Source organism: Vigna unguiculata, chromosome 10 (assembly GCF_004118075.2).
Source record: "Vigna unguiculata cultivar IT97K-499-35 chromosome 10, ASM411807v1, whole genome shotgun sequence".
Lineage (NCBI taxonomy): Eukaryota > Viridiplantae > Streptophyta > Magnoliopsida > Fabales > Fabaceae > Vigna > Vigna unguiculata.
Window position 1 is genome coordinate 32122126 of NC_040288.1, and position 21444 is coordinate 32143569.

At 31.2% G+C, this 21444-nt stretch overlaps 2 protein-coding genes across 2 annotated transcripts; one reads left to right on the forward strand and one right to left on the reverse strand.

Annotated features, from left to right (window-relative positions):
• Nucleotides 1-665: 665 nt before the first annotated feature.
• LOC114167414 (probable carboxylesterase 8) lies at nucleotides 666-1919 on the forward strand. Its single transcript, XM_028052501.1, has one exon. It carries the CDS (start codon nucleotides 767-769, stop codon nucleotides 1766-1768), a length of 1002 nt encoding a protein of 333 aa, XP_027908302.1. The 5' UTR covers nucleotides 666-766; the 3' UTR covers nucleotides 1769-1919.
• Nucleotides 1920-8034: 6115 nt separating this feature from the next.
• LOC114165842 (probable carboxylesterase 9) lies at nucleotides 8035-9187 on the reverse strand. Its single transcript, XM_028050440.1, has 2 exons — nucleotides 8657-9187; nucleotides 8035-8543 (listed from the first exon to the last, which is right to left on the reverse strand). The coding sequence occupies exons 1-2, from the start codon at nucleotides 9185-9187 to the stop codon at nucleotides 8115-8117; spliced, it is 960 nt and encodes a 319-aa protein (XP_027906241.1). The 3' UTR covers nucleotides 8035-8114.
• Nucleotides 9188-21444: the final 12257 nt, after the last annotated feature.

Genomic DNA, 21444 nt, shown 5'->3' on the forward strand with positions numbered 1-21444 from the left:
AAAACATAATTATTTTATTATTTAATTATTTTTTAACTTTTATTGATGAACGTTAGATAAAATATGAAACATACATGTATAACAATTATGGACATTTCTATCTTTTAAATAAAATAAAATTACATTTATGATGATTAGATCAGATTTAATTTAATATTATATTTATCTATATATTTTTTTATAGAATTCAATTCATATTAATTACTTTAATCAGGCGCCGATTAACGAGACCCAATAAATAAATATCATTTACAAGCCATTAAGAAAAACTGAATTGAGTGGTGGTAAGTGTTTAATTTTTCTCCTTTTATGATATGTGAACAGAACAAACAATGTAGAATGAGTAGGTGGATTTGATCTCTGGTGCCAAAACCTCGTAAAAATTGTTTGTTTTGGTTTCTTTGTGGCAATGGCATGTATGAGATGAATGATATGTTTAGATTTTGGAGTATGTTTGTTGTGTGAAATAAATGAGCGAGAGTGGTCCATGTAGGTGCAGGTGAGATGGTAGAATTTGTAACCATTTGTTAGGTTGCACCGCATGATCATTAATGCAAAACCATATAAAGTGTAGGATAAATAAATGTAAAAATATTACGTTTTATTCATATTTTTTAATTATTTATTATCATGAAGAATGCAATGAATTTACGTGCTAAAAAATATGTACATAACTTTCACTTCACTTCACACTGTCAACACTTAAACTCTTCTTCTTCATCTTCTTTTTCTTTCTCATAGCTTATAAACACATTGTTGGTAAACAATGTCAGAAGCAGCAGCACCTTCAATTTCTTCATCCGCCATGGATCCTTTCGAATTCCTCAAAATCAAACTCAACCCTGACGGTTCTCTCACCAGAAACTACGTCGTTCCCACGGTTCCTCCTTCCCTGACACCCCCCACTTCCGAACCCTCTCTTTCCGTCGACATCCCTCTCAATGCCGCCACCAACACCTCCCTCCGCCTCTTCCTCCCGCACCCTCCGCCCGCCCAAAAACTCCCCCTCATCCTCTACTTCCACGGCGGCGGATTCATCCTCTACCACCCCTCCTCCTTCATCTTCCACCACTCCTGCACCCCTCTCGCCGCCTCCCTCCCAGCCGTCATCGCCTCCGTGGACTACCGCCTCAGCCCCGAACACCGCCTCCCGGCCGCCTACGACGACGCCCTCGACGCCCTCCTCTGGGCCCAGGATCAGGCCCGTGACCCAGCCCAGGCCCATCCCTGGCTCAGCGACCACGTGGACTTCTCCAAGTGCTTCCTTATGGGAAGCAGTGCCGGGGGAAACATCGCCTACTTTGCAGCGCTCCGTGCACTCGACCACGATCTCTCCCCTCTCAAAATCCTCGGAATCGTGATGAACGCTCCCTATTTCAGTGGGTCCCAGCGCTCTGACTCTGAACTCCGTCTCGTTAACGACCGTATCTTGCCGTTACCCGCTAACGACCTCATGTGGTCCCTCTCGCTCCCCGAGGGCGCGGATCGCGACCACGTGTACTGCAATCCGACGGCGGCGGATGCAGCTCACGGCGACAAGATCGGACGGCTGCCCGCGTGTTTCATCAACGGCTACGGTGGAGATCCCTTGGTGGACAAGCAGAAGGAGTTGGCGAGGATTTTGGAGGCGCGTGGCGTGCGCGTGGAGAAACGGTTCGTGGAGGACGGGTACCATGCTGTGGAGATCTTTGATGAAACTAAGGCTATCGCTTTGGCCCAAAATATTAAGAACTTCGTCCTCTCTCTTACTTCTCAATCTTCTATTTGACTCTTTCACCGTTTCTTCTTCTGATTTGTTCTTTTAATGTTTACAGCTTTTTTGAATGTTATGGAGGGGAATGTCAAATTTAGGGTTTGGTGCATGAAAAAAAAGTTTGTAATAAACGGGATGAATCTAATTGAGTAAGTGTGTTTGTACATGTTTAAAAATTAATTTAATAGAAATTTTCTTTTCATTGGTTAAAATATATTTTTAGTCTTAATTTTCGTCAAATTTTGTCAAATAAGTCTTAATTTTGTTGGTGTGCTCAAATATATTCAAATTTCGTCAATTTTGTTCAATTTAATCTTTTTTTGCTAACACCGTTTAAATCATTAAGGATTATGAATAGTGACGGTCACATGTCGTGTTTTTTTTTTAAATGTACACATGTAAATCCGACAACGTGTTAAAGTCAATGTTTTATATTTAATTTCGTCCTTATATTTGTTCAATTTAATCCCAATTTTGTTTAAAATTGACCGATTTTATCCTTGTGGATGATGAGACCAAATTTATTTTTTATATAAAAGTTATAATAATGTGAATTTTAATATATTATATAAAAACATTTAATAAAAAATGTGAATTTTAATATAAAAATTAAATTTGATTTCAATTTGAAAATGAACAAAATTAGTTTATGTTAAAAGAAATTAGAACTAAATTGAACAAAACTAACAAATATAGGGACCAAATTGAATGTTAAACATGGACTCCGATACATGACATACTGGTGGATTGACAGGTGTATATTAAAAATAAATTAAAAATTTAAAAATGTGAGTCACTCTTAATAACGGTTAATGATTTAAACAATGTTAACAAAAAATACCAAATTAAACAAAATTGACAAAAAATATAACCTATTTGAAAAAAATAATTAGGACTTTTTGACAAAATTTGACTAAAATTAGGAAAAAAACGTATTTTAACCTTTTTTATTTGATGAAATTTTGGTAGGTAGGATTGTAAAAAGAAAGAAATGTGACATTGTGTTTGTGAAAACAGGGGATTAGGTTATTTGTAGCTTTAAAGGACAACTTTTCCCTACACAAATTAATGTGAATTAATAGAGACAAGAGAGTAGACAATGTTAGTTGTTTTAATAATTAAGATGGTTGAGAGCATAAGGCTAAATTTAATGCATTTTTTTTCATTTGTCTAGAATCATGAGTTGTATAAAGTATTCTTCACTTATTTAATTGATGAAATAATTTTTACTTTTATCAAGCCTAGTTATAAACTCTTTCGCTAAGCATTTAGAGAAATAAAGATGGTATGATATAATTTAGAATAAAAACGAGAGAAATTATAAATTCAACTCTCGTACTAATAAAAATTTAATAATTAATAATTGTCGATAAAAAATAAAAAACAACAAAATTTAAAAATTGCGCTCGACCGGTTATGCATGCGATCATATGTGTGTACAATTTCTTTTTGTATGCTATCAAAATTTTCCCTACACCCTATTGTTTTGGATTTTTTTCTCTGAAGTTCACTAAATTAATTTTGAAAATATTTTTTTGGAAGACGCTTACTAAACACACACCACTCTTTTTTTGAAAAAATGTTTTTTATTGAATTCTGAAAAATAAAATTCGAAATAATGAAGTACAAGAAGAAATTTGATAGGAGCTAAGAAGAAACTGTCGGGGCTTTAGTTTGTGTACTCCTCAATTTTTGTGAAATAGGGTTTTTGAAATAAAATTTTCAAATTTTTTTTGGAAAAATATGAAATACATTGTAAAAGCTTTGCATAATAAAATTTTAAAAAGAAAATTTCCAAAATCTATACAATGTCTTTTGAAACAAAATTTCTGGAATACCACACATTGAATGCATTCTGATCCGGATCAGAAAATACATTTTGGAAAACGTTTTTCGGAACGAGTTAATGTTTTTCTTTCTATGCAGTATTCTTCCTCTCTTCTTCTTCCTCTGTAACAGTGACAGTGATGGAAGTAAGGACAGTGGTGACAATGTGAAAGATAGTTTAGTTTTTTACTATTAGTGCAGAGATGCAGTTAGTAACTGTGGGGTTGCAGGAAGCAATAGGTCAAACAAGTTGCCTGAGGCCCGAGGTTTGATTTGGTATGCTCTATATTTCATGACCCAAATCTACATTTGTGTTCAGTTTTTGTTTCCGGCACCTGCAAATTACTGTCAGCACTCCCTTAAATTTAAAAACTAGACTTGTATCCTTGATGGTGTATTTCAATTGCGATTTCCGGGGTACCTACTATTCCAAAAGAGAGCAAATATGAGAATTAATAACAAAACATTGAAGATTTGGAGTTGCAATCCAATAACATCTAGAACGATGATTTGTCCAATCTTAAATTATTTTATTTCAATGTTAGTTCAACATTAGGTTAAATTCTAAATTATACATTTGAGTAATGAAAATGAGTAAAAGGACATTCTCCATCATTCCTCATCATTATCCCTTGGACCCATAATCATCACATAGCAAATTGGCAACAATTAGAAAGGAATATCAAATTCCAAACATATTAGAACTTAGAATATTTATAACATAATTGGAAAGGCTTAAATATATATTTGTCTCTATTTTTGTTGTTTTTATTTAATTTGATTTCTATTTTTGTTTTGTATTAAATTAAATCCTCATTTTTGTCAAATTATGGTCAATTTGGACCTTTTCACTAACGGTGTTTAAATAGTTAACGTTTTGAACGGTACATGCCACATGTCAGCTCTTGGTTTTTTTATTTTTTTTTTATTTTTTTAATTTTTTAATTTCAGAAAATTTGTCCACGTGGCAAGTCACAATTGTGTCACATGTCATTTTATAGTAGTATTATTTTTTTTATTAAAATTTAGTCCCTATATTCGTTATTTTTATTCAATTTAGTCCCAATTTTTGTTAAAATAAATCAATTTTGGTCCTTTTAAATTGACACTAAATTTAATATTTTTTATACAAATTATATTAATATTTTTCAAAACTGACATTTAAATTTATTATTTTTTAAATTTAATTATAAATTATTAAATTTAATTAAAAATCGAATAAAATTCTTATATTTAATTGCTAAATAGAATATAATTATTTAAAATATTATAAGAATATAGTTATTAATTTTTTTAATATTTATATTCTAAAATACTTTTAAAATTGATATATACAAATATTTTAAATATTCAAAACATTTTAGAAAAGTAAACTAATATTTGTAAAATTAACATTTAAATATAAAATATTTTAGATTTTAATATCTAAAATGCAATAGAAATATTAAATATTTTTAATTTAAATGTGAATTTTACAAATGTTAATATATATTTTTAAAATTTTAATAATTATATTTTAATAATATTTAAATAATTATATTCTATTTAACAATTGAATCTAAAAATTATATTCAATTTATAATTAAATATTATAATTTATAATAGAATTTAAAAAATAACTAATAGTAATGTCAATTTTGAAAATTAAATGGTTTTATTTTAACAAAATTTGGGACTAAATTAAACAAGAATAACGAATATTGGGACTGAATTGAACAAAAATAACGAATATCGGATCTAAATTGAACAAAAAGAAATAATACAACAACAAACTGACACGTGACACAATTGTGATTTAACATGTGGACATATTTTTTGAAATTAAAAAAAAATTAAAAAATTAAAAAAAAAAATTGGAGCTGACACGTGATATGTACTATTCAAAAATGTTAACTATTTAAACATCATTAGTGAAAAGGACCAAATTGACAACAATTTGACGAAAATGAAGACCTAATTAAACATAAAACAAAAATAAAGACTAAATTGAATAAAAACAATAAAAATAGGGACCAAATGTATATTTAAGCCTAATGAAAACTCTATCATCCATCATCACTACCCATTATCATCACAGCAATTGGCAACAGTTAGAAAGGGACTAGAGTATATATATATATATATATATATATATATATATATATATATATATATATATATATATATATATATATATAAAAGAGTTAATCAATCAACCTGGTAGTGCAAAATCAGTCCTTTATTCCGAAATGTAGAGTAGATTTTCAGATTAAAACTTTTATAAAATTCAAACATTTTCAAAAGTTAAGAAAATTAATTCTAAATTAGTCAATTTTAAAGTTTTCAATTCAAAATATTGAACAATACTAAAAATAAATAATTCAAAAAAATAAAATAGAAATTATGAGAATGCATGAAAAACCCACACATGACTAGTGGGTGCCGATGGCCCAAGTTGCTGGAGGTTTGAACTCCTTTCCTTGTCTTCTTTATAAAGTTAAATGGAAAATATAACCACTAAGATATGATTAGTTGATACTTGCATGAATAATATGAAATTGGTAATTATTTCATATATAAAGTATTTTATAATAACATACCTCAAATGTAAAACATTTATCAATAAAATTAAAAGAATAATTCTTTTAATTTCTTTTTTCCATGTATATATTGAGTCAATAGGGTATTAGTTGATTTCAAAGTAGATTCTCTTAGGTATCATTATGAATTTTCACATCTCAAGATATATGTTAACATCTCAAAACCTATCAGTCATTTGTGATCACATGAAAATTTATTAAAAAAAAAAAGATAAAGTAAAATAATATAGAGCATGGAAGGACCAAACCAAATCCATCATAAAAACTATAATTTACGAAATATAGGCATGTTATACATATTATGAAATAAATATAAATAAACAAATGTAGGTAAAACATTAAACAACTTTATTGCTTTCTTATGAATGAAAGCTAAATTAGTTAACTTATTAACACAACAATGATTTTCTTTAAAAAAAAACATGAGAAATTTTGAACTGCATATGCATACAAAAATGCAAGCATAAACGTTATCTCCCTTTAAAACACTAAGAAATCACTTGTTGATCCAAAAAATACATAACATGATAAAGAAGAATCACTTTCCAACCAAAACCTCAAAAAGCTTTCCCTCCCAGTATTCTCCAAAGTATAAATGTCCCCTATAGACTCATCATAAATATAACTTTGCACCCCTAAAAAAACTGAAAAAGTATTCACATATTCACCCCGACTTCCTTTAAAAATACCATCATATGAAGTCAAACCAGGAACCTTTAGTTAACCATCAATATTTATTTTAAGTCAATTAGCAAATACAATTTGCCATATAGTCAATTCAACTATTAACTCATTAATATAATAAGTTAGCTTTCATAAAATTATTAAAACAAAAAATCAAAGTTGGGGTCTTTGTTAGTTTTAGGCTAAATGAAATTTTTTTTTTCAAAACATTCTACAAGTAAACCACGGCAAATATGATAACATAATAACTAGGCTGAATTAGTCGGATGATCCTCACTTTGGTGGGGATGGTCTCCACTTTTAAAAACATTTCAATTGTATCCCAACTTTTGAAAAGTGTCAATTAAATCATTTAAAAAAAATTATTAATAGCATTAACGACGTGCCACATGTAAATATGTGATTTTTTTAATTTTTTAATTTTTTAATATTTAAATTTAAATTCTTAAGTTTTTATTTTTTAAAAAGGAAAATTGTCACCTATTATGTTTGTGGTGTGACATGTGGCACTATCAGTGCCACGTGACAAGATAATGACACGTGGAAGTGTCACTCTCAAGTGTTATTATCTTAATTTCAATTTAGTTCCTGCATACGTGTCTTTGTTTTAATTTAGTTTTCACATATGTTTTTTTAATTCAATTTAGTTTCAATTTTCTTTTTCAAAATAGAGCAACATATTCTCTTTTAATTTTGAGACCAATTTAACGATCAATTATAATTTTTTATTCATAATAGTAACAGTTTAATAACCAATAATTTTTTATTTTGTAAATTGGTATCTAAATTTGTCGATATAACAACTTTTGATTATTAAAATTGATTATTAATAAGATATTTTATTTTAGTGATATATAAGTAGTTTTATTATTATGCCTAAAGGGAGCGAAAGAGAGGCAAAGACTTAATTTTAGTTTTACTCTTCAACTTTCATATAGTCCATCTATTGAGTTACTTGATTCTGGAAATGATTTTGCAAAGTACCAATATTCATAGAAGTTAGAAATTTGGTAATTAAATTCTAGTGTTTTTTTAAGCCAATTATTCAACGTCTTTATAAACATCTACTCGTAAGTTTTAGACCATTTAATGGACAGTAAAAAGAACAATTCACGAATGATGTTAAAAGAAAAGTCCAATGTAACTCATAACGTTAACTTATAACCATACACACGATGACATAGTTACAGAACCTCAGAATTACCACAAAACCTTTCTTAAAGTTTTCAGAATCATGAAACTTAACCCAAAGAAGCTACAAAAGGGGTAACTCAACCAAGAATAAAGTCCTTGGCAATATTTACAACAGCACTAGCCCTAGCAGGATCCACCATGTCAATATCATGGAACCCCACTTGGTCAAAACGTGCTTCCACTTGCACCCCACATTTGACCAACATGGTCACAAAATCTTGTTGTCGGTCCACCATGATGTCCCCATTGAACCCTATAACAAGACACTTCACCACCTTCCTAACGTTATCAAGGTGCGGTCCCTTCACCATAGGGTTGCAATACCTATGGTCACGATCTGTGCCTTTGGGCAAAGCCATACTCCACATCAAGTCCAACACCGGCAAAGGTAATACTTGGTCTGCTGCAAACTTCAGCTCTGATCCTGTTCTCTTCTCCCCTCCAAACATGGGTTGGTTCAGAACCAAACCACGAATCCTTAATGGCTTCAAATCTGTGTCAGCAGTCTACACGAAAACATTTCATGAATATTACACGAAAAGCAGAATTTGTTTATTGAAATGAAAAAGAAAGATTTGTGAAACTACATTATGAGAAGTGGATATGCATAGAAAAAAACCTGCATGGAAACGTTGAAAGCTATATTGGCACCACAGTCAGAGCCATAAAGGTAGCATCTAGAAGGGTCCCCATAATCTTTTAACCATTTCTCTCCATTGGGGTTGTTTAATTGGTTCTTCACCCACAAAACGGCGTCGAATGCGTCCTGGTACTGTGTCGGGAGACGATGCTCCGGCGCGAGGCGGAAAGAGGCGGAGACAACGATGGAGGGGACGTCATCGGCGATGAGCGAGCACTTCTTATGGCTGTCGATGCTGCTAGGGGTGAAGAGCACAAAGCCACCGTTGTGGAGGTAAATGACGATGGGCAAACGCGCCACCGTGTTGTCGTTGGAAGGGAGCTTGGTGGGTCGAAAGATTCGGACCCACGTTTTCTTTTCGGCGTCGATGGTTACATCTTTTGAAACGACGGTGATTCCGGGTGAAGGGTCAGGGTTGGCCTCCACGGTTGGGGACTTGGATAAACGTGTGATGGTGCCGTCGGGGTTCTTGATGAAGCCAAGGTGAGCGTAAGGGTCGAATGCAGACATTTTTGTTGTCTTTTGGTTTGTTTAAGGAGATGATGATGCAGTATTTAATCGTAGGTTGTTGGATGAGTGCATGCACGTAACCTCGTAAGGGAGTGAGAATTTTTCTTACTAGATATGATAGCTTGGCCTAACATGTGTAAGGTTTTGCACCGAGTGAATTGGTAAAATGCAGTGTGTTTTTGGAAACTTCAGAATTTGAGGTTGAGGTCTACATTTTAGGTTACTATATTAATATTATTATTTTTTAATTCAAATATATTCAATTACGATAAGAAGATATGGAGTTTGTTTGGAGAGAAAAGGTAGATAATGAGAACAAGAAAAAGGAGGAACTGAAAAAAAAAGGTGAAAAAATATGAATTAAGTAGTTTTCAACATAATATGGTAGCATGAGAAGCTAAAATTTGTTTCCCGTCCGACAAAATGTATCTATAACTATATATATATATAATCAGTGACGGATCTTGACCAAAAGTTTTGGAGTGACCAAAATAATATAATTTTTTGATCATTTGATTGGACCATTAGTATAACACTTTAAAAAATGATTCTTTCTATAAAATAATTGGATCCTTAGATTGGATTATTAGTATAATGCTTTAAATATTTTAAAAGATGTGAAGAAATATAATTTAACTTGTTTTTATCTTCATGTGTAGCTTCTTCCCTTCTACTACTTCTACAAAATAAATTTATTATTCTATTCTTCTTCAATATGTTTTTTTTTTAAATATATTAAAAAATAATTTATCATAATCTAATAAAATATTGAGAGACATAAGTATTAGAAGAAAAATATATTATAATCAAGTCACAATTAAAAATCGGTTATAAAAAAACACATAATACATTATTTTTTTTCTTCTATAATCATAAAAAGTAAGTATACAAAAGGCTCATGAGATAAAAAATAATTTTAATAACTATTAAAGTAATATTTCATCATCAAGTAAGACAAGAGAGAGTTACATTTTTTTTTCTTCGAGAAATGAAGGAAACATATGAGAAATGACAGCAAACATAATGATAGTGAGAGATGAGTACAATTTTGTCAAAATTTAAAAAGGCAATGACAGAAGAAAATAAAAAATATTTTAATAAATATTTGGTTTAATTACTCTTTTGGTTATTGTTTCCAAATATGTAAGTTGATCTTCCAGTTCTTTTAGTTTCAATTTAGTGGCAATTTGATATTTTTAGATGAAAACAGATACTAGAAGACTAATTAAACCTAAATATTTTTTTATTTTTTATTATTTTGGATTTTATGTTTTATTATTTATTAACATTAAATGTTGTATTTTATAAAAGAAATAAAGAGACACAATTTAATTATCATCAATTTCTAAAATATACTATTTAAAATTTTCAAAATTTTTAAAAATTAAAAAAATGGATATATAATTTTGAAAAAAATCAAAAATATTGGGGGGGCCTAGGCCCCTCCCTGCTCCTATGATGCTCCGTCCCTGTATTTAATATATGTATTAATATCAGGTTTAATAATGTCTTTGGTCCCATTTTCGTAGCAAAATCTCAATTTGGTCTCTCTATTTTTTTTTCATCTCAATTTGGTTCCTATTTTGGGAAATTTGATCTCAATTTAGTCATTTCCGTGAGTGGTATAGTAACATCGTTAAATGTGGTGTCCCGTGTCAGTTCTTGGATTTTTTGATTCTTTTTTATTTTTGTTTTTTTATTTTCTTAAAAAAATAAAAAATTTGTCACGTGTCAAGCTGTGTTGTCGTGTCACGTGGCAGTGACAATGCCACGTGTCAGTATTATGCCAGGTGTCATTTTCTCATTCCCAATTTGGTTCTTGTATTCTAATTTTTGTCTCAATTTAGTCCATATTTTTGTAAAAATATTGCAATTTCGTCTCTCTCCAAATTGAAACAAAAAATAATTTTTATATAAATGTTATACAAATATTTTTATTAAATTTAATATATTTATTCAAACTGATATTTTTATTATATATTTTTAACATGACTAAGTTTATTTAAATTTGTGTTTCACATTCAACTTTACTTGAAATTGTTTTCAAATTTCAAATTTATATGTTTTTTATTGTTACATGAACTAGTTAAAATTATTTTAAAATTTTTTATAATTGTTACTTTTACACCAATTCAAACATTTGTGTACAAATGATTGAACTTTACACATTTTAAAAATATACAATTATTTAAATATAAATTCAAATAAAAAACAATATTAAAGTACGATGTAATAAAATATCAATATAATTTATGATTTTTTTCTATTAACATTATTTTCTATTAACAACTTTAAAACAATTTTAAATAAAGTTCAATGTAAAATATTAATTAAATAAACTTAATTTTGTTAAAAATGTTTACTTGAAATATCAATTTTATTATAAATATTTGTGTACATTTATATAGAAATTAAATTTGATTTCAATTTGGAGAGGGATAAGATTACTCAATTTTTACAAAAATTGGGACTAAATTGAGACAAAAATTAAAATAAATGGACTAAATTAAGTAAGTGAAAATGACACCTGACATATAAGTGACACATGTCATTGTCACTGCCACATCACTCTATCACTACCACGTGACACGATGACAACTTGACACGTGACATTTTTTTTAAAATTCAAAAATAAAAAATAAAGTCAAAAATTTCAGGAACTAACATGCGACACCCCATTAATGGTTTATTGTACCACCAAGAGAAGGGACCAAATTGAAACGAAAAAAAATAGAGGGACCAAATTGAGATTTTGCTATGAAAATGGAGACCATGAACATGATTAGATCTTAATATTAGTATTATTTTTTGAATTAATATTATTATTTGTGTTTGTAGTATTTGTAGTAGATGTATAAGTATTAGTATTGTTATTACTATTATTACTAGTGAAACATACGTGCTATTTGTGTTTATTTTTTTTTAATTTTAAAAATAACAATGAAGAATTTTTTAAATTTTGATATAAATATTTTTTTATTTAGTTTCATTTATTCAATTTTTTTAAATTAATCATTTGTTAAAATATTTAATTCATTTGTAAAAACTACTTATTTTAGTTTAAAAATATTAATTTAAAAAGAAAAATTAAGTGAATGAAACAGTTAAATATAACAAAGTAGTTATTTGAAATGTAAAAATGATAAATTAGTTATTTTAATTTAAAAAAAAATATTTATTGAAGGGTAAAATAGAATAAAAGTGTAGATACTAAAATGGGTATACTTATATATAGGTGTATATTATTATTATTATTATTATTATTATTATTATTATTATTATTATTATTATTATTATTATCAAAAACATGTGTGTTCGCATTTTTTAATTTTTATAAGAATTTGAGTTAAGATCAATAAAAAAATATAATTAATTTTTTAAATAGTTGTTTAATATAAAAATAAAATAATAAAATGTGGAATTTTAAAAATTAAAGACAAAAAACGTTTTAGAAGAACTCGTAAAGGTAGGGGTGACAAAATGGGTTGGGCCCAACGAGCCAGCCCGTCAGCCTGTGCTAAAAGGAACGACCTGAGTTGAAGATTTCAACCCGTCAACCCGTTCTGGCCCGTCCCGTCCAGCCCGTCAACTTGACGGGCCAAAGTACGGGCTGGCCTGTTCTGGCCCGTTCTGGCCCGTTGGCCCGTTTTAAAAAAATAAAATACAATAAAAATAATTAAAAAAATTAATTTTTTAGATTATATATTTTAAATGTAGAAATATATAATAGTATTGTAATTTAAATCATTAACACCTACAAATTAAGTTTGAATTATTAGTTATAATTGAATAATTTAATATGTAAATTTAATAATTATTTTAACTTATCTAATTAAAAACATTAACTAATCAATTAAAAGTTAAAATAATATTTTATTTGATTAAATATGACTTTAATAATAATTTATATGTATATATAAACAAATTAAAAAAATAAAACAAATTAAAAAATTTGAAAACTAATTAAAAAAATTAAAAAAAACTAGACGGGCCAGCCCGGCCCGGCCCGTTAGCCCGTCCTATACGGGACGAGTTGTGAATATTGGCCCGTTTCTGTTTGACGGGTCAGCCCGTCCCGGCCCGTTTTTTGACGGGCCACATACGGGCCGGGCCAAAACGGGTCGGGCTGGCCCGTTTGCCACCCCTACGTAAAGGTAAACTATATTTATAAAATAATTAATTTTTAAAATAATATTATGGGTAAAACTGGAATAACGAAATATAGACACAAAAAGGGTATCTCTTTATATATTATTATTATTATTATTATTATTATTATTATTATTATTATTATTAGCAAAAACACAAACGTGAGGTTATCATGTCTGTGTGTTCGCATTTTTTAATTTATATAAAAAATTGAGTTAAGATCAATAAAAAAATGTAACTAATTTTTTAAATAATTGTTCAATATAAAATTAAAAGAGTAAAATCTGAGAAGTTTTTAAAATTAAAGACAAAAAAAGTTTTAGAAGGACAGTTAAAGGTAAATTATATTTATAAAATAATTAATTTTTAAAATAATATTAAGGGTAAAATTGGAATAAAGAAATATGAACAAAAAGAAGGTATCATATTTATATATTGTTATAGATATATTATTATAGATTATTGTTATTACTCGTTATTCATAATAATTCTACAATAGAGGAAAATTGTAACACCTCATTTAGTTAATAAAGCTAAATAAAGGATATGTCACACAATATAATATAAGAAGCGAGGATAAAAGAGTATAATGTCACTCCTACAGATATTTCAATTGCTTACAGGACGAATAAAAGAGATACACCACGATGCCAGGTACAAAGTAAAGTAATAGAGTGAAAAAGACTTAAACAAATTTTCGGAGAAAACAATACATGGGTCTTAGCCCTAAATGAAGAGCCCAAAGGTAGAAGTCAACCCAAAGGCTAAGCAGCAGAACTATCACCTCCCTGTTGACCACGGGTGTTCCTCGCATCTGCTCACATCAACAAGTTGATGATCATCGCAAAAGAGAGTACCACACAGCAGGACACACAACAAAAACAAAAAGGGTAAGCTAGAGCCAAAAGTGGTTTTATCATGCAATCTGATATGCTTTCACAGTCAATTATACATACATTACCCAAGCATGTTATGACATTCCAAAACAATACACTAAGACTCGACTCATCCGGATACATATAACCGAGTCGGATTCAGCAGATGCTTGCACTTGTGGTGGATACCTCTGCTCACCCCCGAGCTATGTGTTACAAGTGTTACAATGAATCAATTTCCCTCACACACAAGGTTAGCCCTTAATGAGTTTCAGGCCTTATGCTACTCTCACCACAAGAGCCAGTCCGCTCTAAGTGAGACTAACTGACTCCTTAGAGTGTCAAGATGCGATCCTTACATTGAATCCTTACCAAGTTATATAGATGTGACACCACCATGGACACCCACTAACAGGGGCCATGGAATTACGTTCTGACCACTGAAGCACGACCCTGAAGTCCCACCTAGAGACTTCAAGGAATTACGTACTGACCACACGACAAACATACACAAATAGCCAAGTAACAGATACATATATCATACATAGGAACCTCATCCCCTCATTCGTAACCAATCCTTATTTATCATACGTTGAATCAATACCAATTCGTCATTCCCAACCATGAGTAAAGAGTTTCTCCTCATACCAAAGCCATGCCACTGGATTACCAACCATCATGTCCATTGTTGCTCATGTCAAACTCATGACCACATATATACATATATTCAACCTCTCGAGTATAATTCATATAAAGATTATGTCAAACTCATGATTTACACATAAAACCCTCTCCCAATCATGCATAAATATTCCCATTAAGCCATCATACAATAACTCATACAAGTACCAACTAAACATTCAAGCACAGAGGTAACCCAATTCAGTATGCATTCTCACCCAGCTCGTCGCTCAGGTTGGAGGATCTCGCTCAAGCGAGAAGGACTCTCGCTCAGACGAGCTCCCTCCGCCTAGGCGAGAGCTCGACACACACACCACAACAGCCTCTGCGCATTCTTGCTTAGGCGAGACTCCTCTCGCCTGAGCGAGACACTCACTCGCTTAAAACTGAGTTGGTCGCCTAAGCGACCCCTCGCATAAAAAGTCTGGGCGAGCCTCTGCTCATCTCGTCTGGGCGAGATTATCAGGTCTCGCCACTGTTTTCCTGCGACAGCCATTCATACCAAGCCAAGAATAACACACTAAAGCATGTCACGCATCCAGGACGTCATATCAACCACAGAATTGTAGTACAACAACCAAACAGTGAAAAGGACGAATACAAGATTAGGTTCTAGCTTCCCTTACCTGGAATGAGCTAGTGCAAGGCCTCAACACCAACAGCGGAGCACCATAGCTCAAGGAACAAACTTAGAAGGTGGGGTCGAAAGAGCTTGAGCATCCTTGACGAAGGCTAAGGATCAAACCCTAGTAGAGCTTTCGTTGAGAACGAAGGGGTTTGAGGACAAATATTTTCTGAAAGTGAGATGGGAGTGAGAGTGTTAGGCTGGTTTAATGTCTTTGGCTCCTCATGGGCCAGCCCTTAGGCCCAATTAGATCTGAGACAACTCTTAAACATAAGAGCAGAAATATTGGGTCTTACAAAAATATAAATTAAAATAGTAAAAGAAATTTTGTCTATAATTATGTAGTCTATGTATGAAATCTGAAATGAGATATTTATTAATTGAAACAATATTAAAACTATTGTTGAATTTACTTAAAAATAATATATATATATATATATATATATAATATCTCATAAATTTCACATTAAACAACTTGATAAAAAAATTTTTATATCCATTTAAAATTCTATCCATAACGTTAAAAAAGTTCTAGACGAAGTCATTGATTACTTCTAATCATCTTTTTTGGAAGATAAATGTTTGCTCGTAGTTACAAATGAGATCATAGATGAAATGAAAAGGAAAAAAATGTGTTATCCTTAAGGTAGACTACAAGAAAGCTTATGATTCTATTAGATGGCAGTTCCTATTAGGGCTGAGCAACGGTCGGGTTGGACCGAATTCAGGTTCAATATGCCCAATCCGACACAACCCAAATTTATTTTTTCAAATCCAAACCTGACCATTTAACAATTCGAATTAGACGGTTTCGGATAAATTCGGATCGGTTTATTACGGATGGATCTACGGGTTACCCGAATTACTAATCAAAGAGAAGAAAGTATCTTCGTCACATCAACGCAACACACACCAGAAGCTCGTCAACGGCATTCCATAAACATCACCACCACCGTCAACGCTTTGGTCCTTCCCCCTTCTTTAAACGCCCTCACGGCCTATAAACTAGCTGCTGTCGCCGCCACTTATGAACTTAGTTGCTGCTGCCGCCACTTATGAACTTAGTTGCTGCTGCTGCCGCTTATGAACTTAGTTGTTGTTGCCGCGACCTCTTCCTCTTCCTCTCTCCCAGTCAAAGACAAGCAACAAGTTATGAATGACGTCACAACGGACTTCAAAAGCAACACGGTGAGAACTACAAATGGAAGATGAACAACAAAGGAGAAATCTCGACACAACCACTGTGAGTACACAGATCTGCATCGCGAACGCAAGCCAGTCCACCTCGCTAGAAAAAGTGTGACTACGCAGATCTGCATCGCGAACGCAAGCCAGTTCACCTCGCCGGAAAAAGACAGTAGCTTTATATGAAAGGAAAGTTCAGTATCTTCCAATGAGCACGAAGTGTGAGTGAATTCAAAGAAAAAAGGGAAGTTGCAAAAGAAAGGTCGTGAATTCAAAAAAAAAAGGAAAGTTGCAGAAGAAAGGGTAAGAGATTGCAGGAGAAGGAGGAGAGGAAAGGGGCTGCGGCTAGGGTTTAGATGATAAAAAATTATACTGATAAAACTTTAACAGGTCGGGTCGGGTATTTGGGGATTTTATTTTTCTGCTCCATATCCGACCGTATATATCCGTTTTACCCGAAAATTTTTATCCATTCAAATCCGAATTCGTATAAAACCGACCCGCATTTTATTTTTTGATTCGGATGAATCGGTTTCGGTCGGTCTCGCTTTTTTTGCTCACGCCTAGTTCCTATATTATATGATGCAAAGGATGAGGTTTAGTAACATTTGGATTAATTGGATAAAAAGAATGTTTGGAGTCTTCCATGATCTTAGAGCTTGTAAATGGTAGCCCAACAAAATAATTCAACCCATCAAAAGGTGTTGGGCAAAGAGACCCTTTAGCTCCTTTTTTGCTCCTAATAGTGGCAGAAGGGTTTGTTGGAATGGTTAGGATGACAACAAGAAAACAATTGCTACAAGGGGTTAAGGTAGGAGAGAGAGATATTCTAGTGAATATGCTGCAATTTGTAGATGACACTTTATTTCTAAGTCAAGCAAACACACAAAATATTATGATTATTAAGAGCTTTTTGAAATGTTTTGAGCTTGGTTTAGGATTAAAGGTGGACTTTTCGAAAACAAAATTAGGTGGTGTGAGAATAGAAGTAAATATGGTTTTGAGATATGTAGAAATATTGAATTGTAAGATTATGAATTTACCCTTTACATACTTTGGAATGAGGATATGAGGTAATCCTATAAGTTATAGCATATGAAAAAGAATGGTTGAGAATGTTAAGAAACAATTGGTTAGATGGAAAGAAAAATATCTTTCGTTTGCAGGAAGAACATGCCTATTAAAATCGATGTTAATAACATTAACTTTATTTTACATATCTTTCTTTAAAATTCTCACACAAGTGGAAAGGAACATTAAGAAAATCCAGAGACAATTTCTTTAAGGTTGGGTAGTAAAGGTAAAAAGTTAGCATGGGTAAAATGGGATAACAATTGTAAGCCAAAAGAAGAGGGTGGATTAGGTACTATAGATATAAAGATGTTCAACGTTGCATTACTAGGGAAATGGAATTGGAGGTTAGCAATGGGAGAGGAAAGACTATGAAAAGAAATTATGGAATCAAAGTATGGAAAATGGAAAAACTCCTCCAACAATAAATGCCAGAAGAGCCAGAAATCTGTGTGGTGGAGGGATATTAAGAAAGTTGTAAATGAACGAGAATGAGAGAATTGGTTTGTAAATAATGTTGAGTGAAAAGTGGGAAAGGGGAATGAGATTAAATTTTGGGAAGATAGCTAGATTCCAGAACAACCTTTAAGCGTATAGCTTATCCAAGATTATACGCCAATTCTTTAAACAAGACTAGAGTAATAAAAGAGTTTAAAGTATGGATGAACCATGGTTGAGTATGGGATTTTAAATGGAGAAGACATTTGTTTGAATGGTAAGTTCCTCTAGTATCAAAATCTATGGAAGAACTCACACATATACCATTATCCAAGGATAGGGATGATACATTACAGTTGAAAGACGAAGAGGGTGACAACTATATAGTCAAATCTGCCTATAAAAAGTTACTTGGCACAAACCAAGGGGAGCAAAACGAAATATTTAAAATATTTTGGAAGGCTAGAGCTCTCCCCACAACACAACACTTTGCATGGAAAGTTATACTCAATAGAGTGGGGACTAAGCTTAATTTGAGGAGGAAGGGCATAATTACAGGTTCTACACTATGTGTAATGTACGGTAATGCAGAGGAAAGCAATAGTCACTTGTTCTTTACATGTAAAATAGCAAAGTGTGTGTGGAAGCAATGCCATATATGGGTAGGAAATACTAGTGTGAGTCACAATGACCCACAATACCACTTTTGTCAGTTTGAACTTTTAAAATTGAGCAACAAATATAACATAATTTGGGGTAGCATATGGATGGCTATTTTGTGGCTTCTATGGGGTCAAAGAAATAAAACCATTTTTAGGAATGGGTTAACATATGCTTCAAAGGTATTTACTCTAGCCTATAACATATTTAGATTGGTGTTTAAACCCTATAACATGCTTAAATTTTTTATGATAAATGGACAAATGATTGGGTTATTGGGTAGTAATTAGATAAGGGTAATAAGTAATTTCCAGACTGGGAGCAAAGGAAAAGGTTTTTATTGTAAGGATGGACTGATTCTCATAGCTTTTTCATGTTGTTAGCCAGGATACATACAAAATGTTCTTTTGCAGATTTGAACTTATACCTAACTAAAGTGAAGGATGATAACATAGTACGATCAACAAAAATTTACAATGAGATTGAACTAGTGTAATGAAGATGATGGTGCTATCACATAATGCTAAACAAAATAATGAAGAAATGACAATGATAACAATTAAATGGCAATGAAGACCTCTTATTAGAGGCAAAGATGCAATACTTAAACAAGTTGATTTACTATGTTAGTAAAATATATACCTAGATGGTGGACACTTAATGACAAAGATTGATAAGTATAAATAAGATTAAATTGATACATGCATCACATGGGGCTCCCCACTACTAAGTGTTACCACATAGTAGTGAAAAATATATTCTAGTTTGTAATTTTAGATTTTAAGGAATATCTTTTGGATTGGTAAGGAAAAGTAACATTGGAAATATTTTTTTGTAAAAGAGTTAGACTATTCCAAGTGTTCTACTATTAATATCTTTTTTGTCGATAAAAAATGTCCACTGAAAATATTTGATGTCCACTATGTTATCTTGGGTAAATTTTTACCTATGCCATATAGGTTTATGGTTTTAATTATAGGCAAAACCATTTCAAATTCATCAACCAACAACATGTAATAGTCATAAATTGATAACAATCTCAAACCTCACATCAAACAAATGCAAGGAAAACAACACGAACACATGAGTAAATGGTAACAACACAAGGCCTTACAATTTTGTAACTTAGCATTACAACTCCAAAATAATGAATGCCTTGAGACAATACAAAAAAGGCACTAAGTGACTTAATACTTTGAGAACAACATCAAGTTAAGGCGAGAATCCTACTAGACGAGATTCAAACATTGGTAAAAAGTTGAATAGAAAAACACACCAATCATAACTCAATTGTCACCTCAATGGTGATATTTCATATTCTTAGGATGAACTCAATCTCAATCAAAACATATTAACACTTGACTTCATGTCCACATTGGTAACAAATGATCATCCCCATCAAAACAATGAATATACAAAGCAAAACACAATTATTTCTATCACTGGATACAAAGCTCAAATGTTGATCGACACTTGCACATTCTATACATCTTCTAATAGCTAGCAAGTCATCAAACTAATGTTCTTTCATAGTGATACATGGTTACACTAATCATGATGAGAATATATTGATATGTTTATCTCATGTGAAAATCTACTTTAAAATCAATACAATTATTTGTCGAATGTTCTTTATGAAACTCAATGGAGTAATACTAATATTTGACCTTACTAAAAAATTCCATTGTAGACATCTCATAAATTCAAAGCGTAGTTTGCAACCAACCGACCTCATTCAACCACACAAGTAACATCAAGAAAGAGGATAATGAATCTATTTGCAACTTTGTAAAGAAATTTATAGATTCATCCCTCGAGATTTGCAACCTCTACCCAAACATTGCAATAATACAATGATGATTGGATTACAATTTTATTTTTTGAAAGTTTGTACATCAACTTTCAATAAATATGGATGAGTTGAAAGCACTAGTAGTAGTCAAGAGAATTCAACTCAAGAAATTCAATTCAAGTTGTTATACTTGTATGCCTCCAAATTAGAGAGGTAATAATTCAAGCAAACTTCAACTTTAAATTAATTAATTTACTATTTCTTTCCATTCTCCTAGTGATAATAATTATGTAAAACATTTTTATCCATGTTGAATGTCTTTACAAATGAAAAATAAACAAAGTTAGAGTTAGATCATGAATCTAAGATATAATATGATTTGTAAAATATACTTTTTAACCTAAGTTAAAAAGAGGAAAAATAAAAAGGTAAAAAAAAAGTCAATAATGTCATTGCTAAAGTAGAAAATACGATAACTATCGATATCAACAATTTCAATATCTTATTTTAGATAGGAACAAGCTTTAATTAGTTTTTTTCAAAACACTTTTATTTATTAAAAAAATTAATTTGAACATATATTTTAAAAAAATATTATTTAATGCTATATTCTTAATTCACCAACTATAATAAAAAAATATAAAAATATATGATTCTTTAATTAATTAAAAATATTTAGCGAAATTTGTTAGATGTTTATTAATTAGGACTGTTAGACAATTCTATATCAAATACCAAAGAAACAAGATGAGAATTAGAGAAAAGAAAAATATATAAAAAG